This window comes from Thermobia domestica, chromosome 5, assembly GCF_964235325.1.
Source record: "Thermobia domestica chromosome 5, izTheDome1.hap1.1, whole genome shotgun sequence".
NCBI classification, from domain to species: domain Eukaryota; kingdom Metazoa; phylum Arthropoda; class Insecta; order Zygentoma; family Lepismatidae; genus Thermobia; species Thermobia domestica.
In genome coordinates this window covers 67,169,458-67,183,045 of record NC_137458.1, presented here as the reverse complement: position 1 = coordinate 67,183,045, position 13,588 = coordinate 67,169,458, and the positions used below count along the sequence as shown (strand labels likewise).

The 13,588-nt window shown below is 36.9% G+C and overlaps 1 protein-coding gene across 2 annotated transcripts in view; it reads left to right on the top strand.

Moving 5' to 3' along the window:
* LOC145685945 (uncharacterized) overlaps nt 1–13,588 on the top strand; it is an 84,892-nt gene that overhangs the window by 4,497 nt on the left and 66,807 nt on the right. For both annotated transcript variants that reach the window (XM_081758722.1, XM_081758723.1), the window contains exon 2: nt 10,714–10,860. In XM_081758722.1, coding sequence (XP_081614848.1) covers nt 10,747–10,860 — 114 coding nt within the window. In that variant the 5' untranslated portion in view covers nt 10,714–10,746. The remainder of the gene's footprint in view (nt 1–10,713; nt 10,861–13,588) is intronic.

Genomic DNA, 13,588 nt, shown 5'->3' with positions numbered 1-13,588 from the left:
AATGGAGCGCCTGTAAGCACAAACGGACTTGTTAACGAAAATTGTCATTAGTGAGAAGCAGGGTTAGCTGGTTTAAACCAGCTGTTTTTTCGAAGAAAACAACTGGTTTAAACCAAAAAAAGAAAGAAAAAACGAAAGATGTTCGTAAAAGTGTAAGTGTTCGTAAAATCTTGATGAACACACATTTGTGGTTATCATGTTTCACTCTCGTGTATTATTCGTATTGTATGCAGACCTAAATTCCTCATTCATTACTCAAGCATTTTTTTTTTATTATTATTATTATCATGAGTTTATGATTATTTCTTTTGTGATTTTTTTTTTCTTATTGTTATGCAACTGCAATCAAAGAGAAAATCTCAATATTGTTTCGTTTTAATCATGTTTACTATTGACAAAATACTTTGAAATGCCGTACTTTTTTGGGGGGAGGGGTCATACAAACCCCATGAGAGGCATTTATGGAAATCAAAAGTATCTATTTGTGTATAAATAGGTCAGAGCCAAAGTGCATTCAGTTCATATCTTTATTCCTTTTCTTACTGATATGCAAATTAAGTCGTTGTATTTCTTTAACTTAGACTAATAAAAGTCGTAATTAACTAAATTAGTTCTTGTGTACACTGCAGTATTTTAAAATTGTCCATGTGTAATTCTGTATAATGGTTTCATTTGTGCAACTGTTTATCTTTTTGTCCTTCTGAAATGACTCTTGACGATTATATTAACAAGTATGTAAGGATCAATACAACGTATTTTTATCAGGGTCTTTCGTGAGAGAGTCGGCAGACGTATAGCATTTGTGTCCAATTAGTCCCGGTATCGAGTTCAAATAGAGGACAATTTCTATCGGATGTAAGCCGAGAAGCGGTTTGGATTCCGCTTTAAGCTTGTGTAACCCCTTCAGCATAACCTGATAGTTGCATAATAACACCAAAGCGAAACAAACCTATTTCTGTCCATATGTGATATTAATACGTGGAGCAAATTATTTCAACCAAAAAAGCCTGGTTTAAACAAACAAACAAAAAATTTAAACCAAAACCTGGGTTTTTTGGTTTTTTCAATAAAGACCATGGTTTTTGCCAACCCTGGTGAGAAGACCTGGATCTTCAGTATGATCCAGAAGGGGTCACATAAGCACAAAATGGAATCCAAACCGCTTCTCTGCTTACATCCGGGAGAAATTGTCCTCCGTTTGAACTCGGAACTAGGACTAATTGACCACAAATGCGATATGTCTGCCGACTCACTCACGATGGACTCCTGATAAAAAAATACGTTGTACTAATCTTTACATACTTGTTAATATAATTGTCAAGAGTCATTTCGGAAGGAAAAAAGATAATCAGTTGCACAAGTGAAACCATTATACAGAATTACATATGGACAATTTCAAAGTACTGCAGAGTACAGAAGAACTAATTTAGTCCAAGTTAGTTCACTACGACTTTTATTAGTCCAAGTTAAAGAAATACGAAGACTTAATTTGCATATCAGTAAGAAAAATGAATAAAGATACGAATTATTTGAGTCCACTTTGGCTCTGACCCATTTATACATAAATAGTTACAAAAGATACTTCTGATTTCAATAAATTCCTCTCGTGGGGTTTGTAAACACCCCCCCCCCCCCAAAAGTACGGCATTTCAATGTATTTTATCAATAGTAAACATTATTAAAACGAAACAATATTTAGAATTTCTTTGATTGCAATTGCATAACAATAATAACAAACTATAAAAAATCACAAAAGAAACATTCATAAACTTGTATATTAAAAAAAAAAAAAAAAGTTGCTTTTGTAGTATAATCTCTTTGAGTAATGAATGGGGAATTTAAGTCTGAGTATAATACGAATCATATACGGGAGTGAAATGTGATAACCCACAAATGTGTGTTCATCAAGATTTTACGAACACTTACACTTTTACGAACATTTTTCGTTTTTTGGTTTAAACCAGTTTTTTTTTTTTTAATGAAAAAAACAGTTGGTTTAAACCACCTTGGTTTAAACCAGCCAATCCTGGTTTCCAACAATTGAAACTTAGAGTATAAACGTGTATAGAGAGGGGAGGGGAGTATGTTGAAGGGATCACTTTTAATTTTGTGAAATAAACCGTACTTTTGGTACTACTCCTGTTATATTTTGTTAACTTGTTTGCACGTATTTGTCTTATGCCACTAAAATGATGCTTCGAAAACCGAATGTAAGAGGACAGGAGGAAGTGCGAGAAACATTTTGGGCTTATGAGAGGTAAGGGACGTATATTGTAATACTAGAAGTGACTTGCGAAAAAAGTTTATAGTAAAAGGTAAGGAGTTACATGTATGGTGTTGATTGATGTACAGGGTGGTCCAAAAGACGAACACATGCTGTAAGTGGGTTGTGTATCATGTGTCGACTGGACAACTACCGGAATGGTCATTGTTTGCGGGGCAGAGATTTTGGTCACATTACCAAGTTGATTTTTTTAAAATGGGAAAGTCATACATTATATTGATTAACTAGGAAAAGCTGAGAAAACTATAGTCTCATCAGATCTTAAAATGAGAAGCAACGGTGTGGTTGAGTTTTTCTGGAGAGACATTTGAAGATAACGTCTCTTACATGACGTGCTCAAAACACCCACATGACGAATCAGGAGAGTGCTGTGCGCTCTTTCCAGTCCTCATGCGCCCGAAGGAGAACGTCAGGTCCAATGTTGTCACATACCTCGTGAATGCGTTAGCATAGGTGATGAACGACCTTGATTTTCACAGCATAAACCATTACTTTCAAGTGACCCCACAGATAGAAGCTCAAAGGTGTAAAGTCGGGAGAACGTGTTGGCCACTTATAGTCTCCGACAGTTTACTCACATTCGAGGGGACTTTATTTGCAGACTCTCGCCCGCGTTAGCGTAGTGGGTCTAGGCTCCACGAAAGAATTGAAAAAATTACACATTGGACAAAAAGCGATGTAGGAATAATAGACTGATCTAACAGCTGCTAATAGTCTGAGGTTGGCCTTAGTAAAGAATGCAGTGAGCCATCTCCCCTCCCCCATATTCTGCAGTTTTCTCCACTGCCACTCCGTTGCTTTTATGTAAAGTCTGAAGTTGTCATCGTTTTTCCAAACTTTCTTGTGTCAGTCGATATGTCGTGTGACTACCCTCCCATTTACAGTAGACTTTAATTCAAAATTGCGACAACGTGGTCATATGACCGAAAGCTGTGCACCTTCCAACAGTGGCTGTTTCGGTGCTTGTGCGTTCGATATATGCATACACCATCCATTTACAGCTTTCCAAATGATTGTACACTCCTATTCACAAAAACCTAAAAGCTAGTTCAGACACCAAGCCCAAAAAATGTGAGCTTAGATCCATCACAATTCCCACAGGTCTGTACAGAGGGGATAGCATTATCCCTCCATTTTCTATATAGATATTACCTGCAAGAAATACTTGTACAGATGGTAGCAAGCGTGATGAGGCACTGAGTCATGGTAAAGAACTTACGTAACTTGAAGATCGGGAGTTCGAAACTCGGTCTGAAATACTTATTTATTTATTTTTTAAACATGAAGGTATGAAATTATTAAAAGTGTAATGTTTGTTACACATGTAAATTTCAAATTTATTGCTTTTGTGTTAAATTTGGTGTTTATTGCCTATATTGCATTTTTTTAGTTTCAAAATAAATACTTACAAGACTTCTCTGTTTAACATATTAGACTAATCAATGACACTTAGATCAGTGTGAAATTAGGCTGAAATAAGTGCAATTAAGCATGTAGTTAGAAATGTATGCATCGAACTAATTTTATATCTGATAAAATACATTTCTACTGCAAATATATTTGACTAGCAGCGTTCACCCCGCTTCGCTGCGGTCACCCCGGAACGCAATAAACTTTGTTACTTAGATAATTTTTACTTTTTCGCTTTCAAGTGATATGATAAAAACCATAGTAGATTGCAGTAAATGTTAACATTATATCGCCTGTCATTTATGTTAACCCGCCCCGCATCGCTGCGGTCACCCCGGAACGCAATAAACTTTGTTACTTAGATAATTTTTACTTTTTCGCTTTCAAATTGCAGTAAATGTTAACATTATAGCGCCTGTCATTTATGTTAACCCGCCGAGTGACACGGTCATGCGGGTTGCATATAAATACGTTTATTTTTACCTATGATGAACTAACAAAGGATTTGTACGTTATGGACACTTGAATGGTCAATTATCTCAAGACACTGGTAATTAAAAATTAAAGTGATATGATAAAAACCATCTAGGGTCCAAATCCTAATAACCCCCCAAAAATAAAAGAAATTGGTTCAGCCGTATTAGCGTGATGAGGGAACAAAGGATTTGTACGTTCTCTTTTATAATATAGATAATTAATTATACAATACTGACAAATGAAAAATTCATATTTTAGATAAAGTACACTCACTGCAATGAAGGTAACTTTATTGTCTTTACTATCACGAGTATAGATATGCTTCTTTACCAGGGTGTCTATCCGTCACGAAAGTCATGAAATCAAGAAAACGGTCATGAAAGTTAAGAAATTAAGATTTTGGGTCACGATATTTTTTTTTTAAATCTACAAATTTAAGTATAGACTGGAAGATTTTGTTCTATAGAACGTCAAAATTCACCACCAAAAATGTCCATGACCGGCTTTAGACGGTACAGAGTTTCAGCCAAAGCACACTTCTATCGTATGCATGAAAATTCGGACCCAAATTCGCTGTTAAGAATATTCCTAAATTTTATGGTTTGGGAAAGAAAAGTTCACGAGAAAGTCACGAAATTTCATTTTTGAATTTTAGCAGACACCCTGTTTTCGTAAATAATCGTCCGATATAAAGTTTTAAAATATGTGATAATTTATTAATGAAAGGGGGTATGACATTTCGGCAAGTTAGGGATAACAGATCTCTGCTGTGGCGTAACATGTGAATGGAAAGTTTGAGAAAACCGTTAAGAATATCAGCTGATCATCTGACATTCAGCCAGTATTTAGCAACTGCTGCCATTTTGAAATGAACGTCTGCTAGAAGAAAGAATCCCAGCTCGTTTACGTTTAAATTCTCAATTTTCAGTCGGTCTCTATTAAACAGAGATAGAGGAAATCGAAGAACTGAAGAAATTAAGTGGGACACATATTTTATTAAACCATTCTAGTAAGCATCCTTATAGAATCGGAATGTTACTTGTCAGGTGTGTTTATGTGTTAAGAAACGGAACCATAAAATTCACTTTTCGTAAGCTGTAAATATTGCGTGATATACGAGCCAGACAGTCCCGTTTTGAAATACTAGCTTGTTTCAGCTAGGGTGAGTACTAATATGGGAAACAGTCCCTGCACCAAACGTGTCCTTTTGCTATTGTAAATGCAATTATCATCATTAATGAAATAAAAGGTAAATATTTACACAAACAGTTACCGCGATATACTTAATAAATGTCAGTTCGGGAAAAAGTGACTACAAGAACGGACTCTGAGCTTTCATCCAGATATGTAGAGCTGGACAGTCATACCAACATTATTGTACTTTCACACATGTTTTTACTACAGTTATATCCATTATAATAAGGGTCGAGATGTTGATATGAAGAAGAATGGAGAGAGAAAATAAGAAATAAAGAAGTTCTGAGAAGAGTGAATGAAGAAAGAAAAATACTGAAGTTGATAGCAAAAAGGAAAAGAAATTGGTTAGGACACTGTCTTAGGCAGTTGGTTAGGACACTGCCTTAAAAGAGATACGTTGGAAGGGTTAGTTTCTGCTGGAAGGAGAAAGACGGGAAGAAGGTGTCAGCTCCTGAATGATAGGAAGATCGAAAATTCTGATCCCTTAAGGTTAGTGTAAAGGGACAAGTTTTGCAAATAGATGTCACTACAGTCTTCGTATCTCTCCCATGTATTTTTTACCTTTCAAGAAAATTTACAATTTCTCTTTCAAAATTCAACCTAGAGACTTCAAATTTTTGGAGAAGGAACTTCATAACCTATTAAAGGGAACAACCCGTGCTGATTTTTTTTATTTAGAATTGTCTTCATTGTTGAAACAGTTCCATTGTTAAAGGTTTGGATATCCATTTCAACAATGAAGAAAATTTTAAATAAAAAATCGGCACGGATTATTGCCTTAGATAGATTATGAAGTTCCTTTTCTAAAAATTCGAAGTCTGTAGGTTGAAATTTGTAAGAGAAATCGTGAATTTTCGTGAAAGGTAAAAAATACATGGGAGAGATACGAAGACTGTAGTGCCATCTATCGGCAAAACTTGTCCCTTTAAACCAACCTTAACAAAAAATAAGGCAAATAATAAAAATTAATGGAGAAAGATTTGTTTGCTGTAAGAACTTGTCAATATGGCAGAATACCATGATGATAGTTAGGTTATATAGTTTGAAACCAGTTCATATTAGCAACTGAAACTGCGTGTTAAGATTCCTGAAACTGTCCAGCTGTACTAACATATGTCCTTCTAGGTCAGGGATGCCCAACGTTGTTTTGAACTCATCGGGCCACTTGAGCAGTTGGGAGTTCCTTACTGGCTAAGTGGTTAGCGTACGCACCTCTGGCGTGGAAGACCTGGGTTCGATTCCCGACGGAAGCTCATGTTCGGATTCTACGTTAATCAGTAGGTCTACGTCTCATATAACCTCGCAGCTAAACGGGACGTTAAACTCAAAATCAACCCAACTCATTAAGCAGTTAGGCATCATGAAGCGGGCCACAATGAAAAACAGTAAAAGAAGTCCCGTTTATAAAATTCATTTTTAAAAACTTATCAACGTTTTTGTAAAAGTTAAATACGGGAACTAAAATTTTGTAGTTGTAAATATCTCTACATGTTAAAAGTTGTTAATATGGATTTAAAACTTTACTTCTTTTGCATTTATATGGTAAAGTGGCAACTTTGAAAATATTCTTGTGCTTTAACGTTTATTTTTTCCATGGTGGAATTATTACTATTTCAAATTTATTTTAGCTTTCTTCGGATGCCCGTAAGACCATGTCCCTGTCTTCTCATGAGAGATGTGTGTCATTCCCAAGGTTGCATCAATTAGATATTGCTTTTAGTGCTAGTTATCATTCCACCTGTCCTCGTAACTACATGGTGTCTACTAGTCTGGAAAACGGAAAACATGGACAAGTCAGGGAATTTTCTGTGTATTCTGGAAATTTTTGGTGAAGTTACGTTTATTTCATTGCTTTTACATTCTTTCTGCACAATATTTGGAAAACAACCCTTCGCAACAGCAGACGTCATAAAATGAAGGGACTTGTGAAAGAAGTTGACAGCCCTTGCGTCAGAAGCTCGTGGTTTCTGATCTCTGGTCCGGTTAATAAAAGGGTTTAGCTAGGCTATTGCAACCAGTGACCCCCAATAAAGTCCTAAATAACACATGTTCTGATTTTGTTGATTTTAATGTAGCGATAAGTGAGAGCCTAACTATTTATAGTAAACTCTAATTTATAATATAATGCGTATTAGATTTAAAATTCCTATTCCATTTTCAGTACAGTTTGGCGTTCCGCATGTCTTTTGTGATGTTTATTATTCTCTTGCAGGTAATTTTTGTGAATATTTTTGGTATGCTTTTAACTTTTAAATGAAATAATTTTTTCTAGTAAGTGCTCATATTTCTATAGAAAATGTGAATACGTTAGACAGAGCTCATTGATTATTACCATACTGGAAGTATATCGATTTTGTTTCAGGTAGTAATCGAGAACCATCTTGTGACAGCTTTAAAACTGTTGAATCATGTCTGAAAGATTCTTTTGCTTGGAGCTAAATTAGTGTTCTTCCAAACCGTTGCTGCATACATTTCTTACGAAATTTCAGTCAGACTCACCAATGCTTCCTCTTTTTTATGGCGAAATGCTTAAACTTCTGAATTTCCTTATGATTAGATTTGTTTTAAAAATATCCATTGTGATTCAAGCAGCAAGTTCTGAAGACCTGATGAAAGTTTGCTAAAAGGTAGAAGTAAGCAGGTTGATGTCGGATTTGCAACACGTACAGCATCAAAATCAGAAAAGTTATCTGAACTGGATCCCCTTCGTTTTAAGAAATATTGGTTGCATATTTTAACAGATTTTTGTAAGAAGGTTCTGTGTAATTTGCCATTAAAATACAGATTTACTTATGGTACTGTATGCTTCTCTCCCGATTCAGTTTTAAACAAGAGACTTTGGGAGGAACAAATTAACCATAACGTTGGAAGTGCTTGTAGAGAATCATCATTGGTGTGACCCTGCTACTCATGAAGTGAAACTACAATGAAGTTTGTACTCAAGATTCAATTATATCAAGAGTGAAGAATTTTGACGTGACTAAGAATTGTTTAGATCACTTGCGGTTCTTCATTCTTGACAACATTAGCACCACCAACAACAACAACTTTTCAGCGTTCGTTAAAAAAATTCTAGTGTTATCACACGGAAACGCTTCCATTGAACGCAGTTCCTCATTGAATAAGTAGTTTCTTGTGGATAATCTACACGAAGGTTCTTTAGTTTCGCTGAGAATAGTATATGACACTGTCACGTTTCACGGAAGTGTTTAGGTAATGCCAGTCTCAAAACAATTAATTCATGCAGCAAGAAATGCAAATGCCAAATGGAAAGAGGCTCTCAAAAGTAAGCAGAAAAAAAAAAAAAAATGCAAAACCTGAAGAAAAAGGAGGAAAAAAGTTCTTGAGAAGGCAGCAAAAGAAAATAACGAAGTTAATGTGCACATGAAAAAATCTTAAGAGAAAGATCCAGTAACGTGATCGTAATTGGAAATCTCTTTTAGATTTTAGTGTTCTAGATTATAAAAATATTCTGTATTAGTATTCGACATAGAAATATTAAATACAGAATACTATTATAATCTAGAATACTAAAAATCCAAAATGTTTGTCAGTATTATTGTATATCTCGCAACGACATTCTTGTTAGTATCCATATATCTGTGTGTATTGTCGTGTTCTGGAATAATAAAAAAATTGATAGAAGTAAATCACTTGAATAGTTCAGTTTATGTAACTGAGTGTACCTCACATGTACGTGGTATGAAATGTAAAATCTTTATACGCATTTTTGTGTATTATGTCGGTTTTGTCGTTCACACTTTTTGTATTTGGCCTGTTCAGCTCTACTTCAATACTCTGCTGCATGTGTTGTGTCTTTCGGTTTACTCTGGTATATCTCCGGAACATTTACGATATAGACTTTTTTGTTAGCTGTTCTTAAAGGAGTCACCTGCTGAAATTCGGGCATACTTTAGCGTACTATCCTGTACAAAGTTGACCGAAATCTTTCTTTCTTCTATCTCCTATTTTTTTCTGTCCTCCTAAATGCGTAAGAAATGTGAGTGCCATGCGATTTCACTTAACACTTCACTCTCCTGTAGATGTACAGGCTTGTTCAAATAATTCTAACCATTCAGCTCTCCTTATAAGGCACTCTACTCCTATCCATAAAAGGCAGTAAATGAAACAAATGGTAATCCTTCTTATCTAAGATTTCTATTTTAATCCAAAATCTTGAATTACTCTACATATGGTTGTGAGGACCACGTTCTAAAGAAAGCTGACTGGCCGTGATTTTTCGATCAAGACAGCATCTCCTAAATAGATGCTAAATAATGTTAGTGAGAGGAGACGCCGGTGGCGAATTTCACTTTCCTCTGACTTCTTTATTCCGTGCCCCTTTACTCATTATTCATATGCAAGTATAGTACAGTTTAAGCGGAAACTATACAAATTAAGTACCCCTTTTCTAAATTCACATAGAATATTCGTTTCAGTGAGTCCACGTGCATTCGTACTAATAAATCTTTTTAAATATTACTTCCAGCTTGAAGTTTTTTATTTATTTATTTTTATTACTATAATAACCAAAAACAAGGGAGAACACATTATAAATCTGCGTAATCTATGATAACAAGAAAATGATGTGTGGCGTGGTTATAACAGTAAAGAAATAAATGATATAATGCAATCTAGCGTAAAGAATCGAAAACCGGTGGATAACTCACTTGGGTGTGATCAGGAGGTACATTTCTGCTAGATTTTAGAGGCGTTGATTCCATATAAAACTGAAGTCCGGAAGTTTTCTACAAATTCACGCTTACTTAGAATGTAGAAAAGACAGTGAATGTGAATAGTTCAGTCAATTTCATAACAGATAAAATTTCGTAAAATATCGAATGTTTGGGCGAGTTAGTATCTTAATTTTCGTTACCTTCTCGACTTACGTTACTAGCTATATCAAGAAAGTTTGGTTCAATTGAGTGGTGAATGAGACTTAATATGAGAAAGTTATATGTTGGTAATGCAATTTTTTCTTCTCAATTTAAGTGGATTAGTATAAATTGATAGTCAAAAGTGACTGGAAATAGAAATGTAATTTACTGAAGCAAACATATTCATGTGAGGTCTGGTTATGAGAAACTTCGTATGGTGCTGTTAAGAGACCTTACAGACAGCTGTGTCACAACTTGATTTATAGACCCTGGAAGACCATAATTTATAACAAGGATGGTCTTTGGTGCTATTGGGTTTGCGAAAGCTAGAGACAATTGATAGAATTATTTAGATACAGATTTCTAGATTTGTAGAATAAAGTTTAAGTAGAATATAGATAAGATCTTGTTAGTGGTATATACTTGTAGATGAACATTTGTTTATAATTTTTATTTATTTATTTTTAGATGTTCGGAGATCGAAAGATTTAAAATTGGAATATGGGATCCACAAATGACCAGATTTGTGCCTTTTGTTCCTTCTCAGAGGATGATGTATTGTCATACGGGAAGTTCCATAAGTTGGAAGAAATCGTGACGCATTACTACTGTCTAGTAAGTAATGAATTTTTATGTATACAGCTGTAAAGAAGGATGATACAGAAGCACAGACGTTAGTTGATATAGAACAAATTGTAGATCTACATACTTTTCTCTACCTTGTTTTATCATACTTGAGAGTGTAGGTCCCTGCTCTGGGAATGTGGCGACTCCATCGCCCAGTTCGTCTGAACTGCAATAGCCACTGATCTTGTAGATTGGAAAGCTCATCACTCTTCCCGTAGAACACCTGCTGCGGATAAGCGTCTCGATCACTAATCTGCAACAATGGAATGATGTTACTTTCGAATATGATACCTCGAATAAAGCCGACCAGATTTTTCTGTTGTGACCTGGCAGCGCTTGATGGTCTGCCATTTGGTTTTGGTTGACTCACATCTCTCAATTATTTTGGCCTGGCTATGGTTCTTGGATCTGATTTTGGTTGTCCTGTATGCTCTGATGGTAAAGTGAAGCCTTAAGCAACGTATTGCCATTGGAACTTTTTCACTGGCTCATATTCTCAAACTTAGAAACGAAACTCTTCTTATACAGACGGAAGTGACAAAGTTATTGCTCAAATGCACCACATTGGGCACAGTTTCAATACAAATTGAAGCAAATCATAAACTGAGTATCAGCATTTTGGCCATTTATCTACGTCATGTCTCAGCCATCTATGGCAATTGTTCTGACGTACACCTGGTCCAAGACAATGTACAGCCCCTCCTAAATGTGCCAATTGTAAAACAACGCATCCTGTTTGATCTCGTGACTGTCCGGCATCCAAGGAGGAAAGAATAATCGATGAACTTATGATTACTGACAAGATTTCCGCCGCTAAGGTCAAGGATCGCATTGAACCTTCGCATCCTTTTGCTTCCATTTTTTCATCTGCTTCCACTTTTTTTCATTTGCACGGAACACGAATTGACGACGTAAGCGTTCAGACATGTGATCTTCCTGTTGCGCCGCAGTTTGGTCACCTTCGTTCAAGAACGCTATTTACTTAAACAAAGGAAACTGCGCTAGTTCAGTGAGTGCTGTTTGGTCCAAAGTGCGTGGTTTCAGGGCTATTCTACTTCCGTCGATATTTCTGCAGTCCATGTGCAAGACGAATTGATCACTGGCCAGAAGCAGATTACCAATAAATTCTTTTAAACAATACTTTTAAACCTTGATATACTGAAAAGTTAATTTGTATTAAATGACCAAAGATTAGTAGAAAACTTTTGAAATAGTTAATTGTTTCTCACATATCCAAGACAAGTGATGGCATAGTGAACAATTGCAGTAGGTCGGTTTAGATAGCTTAAGAAACTACGGAAAAAGCATAAAAATCGATAAGATAAAATACTCGTGAATCGTATCTTCACAATACCACATATAACAAAGGGTGTTATTACTGGAATTGTAAACGAAATTCACCAAACTAATTTCCTGCAAATAACTAACTCAATCGTTTCCGTAAATCTTATACGAGAGTTGGGGCAAAAGTCATGGCAACTATTTTTTTTTTTCTTGCAGATATGTGAGCGAATCACAAACTTCTATGTGTCGTCTGAAAGTTCTACAGGCATAGTGTGCATGCAGAACAACAGATGGCTGTGTGATAGCTGGTAGTAGCACAGCGAGGGCTGTGAAATCAGTCAGTTATTGAGTGTCGTGCGAGATGGAAGTAACCCGTGTTGAACAGCGCGCTTACATCAAAATCGCCGTTTTCCGAGGGAGAAATGCGATGGAATGTCACAGTGAATTAGTGGAAGCCCTTGGGAATAATGCCCTACCATACCGGACAGTAGCACGGTGGGTAGGAAAGTTTCAGCAAGGACATGTGTCAACCAGTATGAGCAACGTTCTGGACGGCCTGTCGGTGTGCGGACCGACGTGGCACGTGCCGTCATCGAGCACCTCCTGGATGAAGACAGACGATGGACGCTACTGGAGTTCGAGGAGGCAAGTGGCATCGAGAAACGCACCGTCCACGGGACATTGCGTAATGAGCTGCAACTACGCAAAATATCATCGCTGTGGGTGCCGCATTCACTGACGGAAGTTCAAAGGTGGATGCGCTATGCAATATGCACCGACCACCTTGCACGCTGGCAACAGGACGGCGATCAATTCTTGTCACGAATAATCGCCATCGATGAATTTTGGGCCAGGGCATACGAACCAGAATTGAAACGTCAATTCGCGGAGTGGTGACATGCTAGATCACCAAGGAGGCAGAAGTTCCGTCAGAATCCTTCCCCAGTCAAATTGATGGTGATCGTCGCATATGACGTCAGGGATGTCATTATTTGCCACTTTGTTCCACATGGCAGAACAGTGACCGCACAGTACTACAGGGACTTCCTGGTGTGACAGGTACGACGTGGCGTTCGGGAGAAACGTCCGGATCTTGGGGACAGTGCAATAATCCTGCACGACAATGCAAAACCACATAAAGCAGAGTGTGTAGCACAGCTACTGCGATGTTGGGGATGGGAAGAATTGGAGCACGCACCGTACTCTCCTGACATTTCGCCCTGTGACTTTGATCTCATTCGAAAGATTAAGGAACCACTACGTGGTAGACGGTTTGCAACACGCGAGGACATTGCTAATGCTGTGCGCGAACAGGCGACCCCATTCACACATGGTGCGGCAAATGCTGAGGCGGATGGTATTCAGCGCCTTCCACATCGTTGGCAGCGTAGCAGGGGATTACTTTGAGGTTCTTTAGGCCCAGGTTGTATGT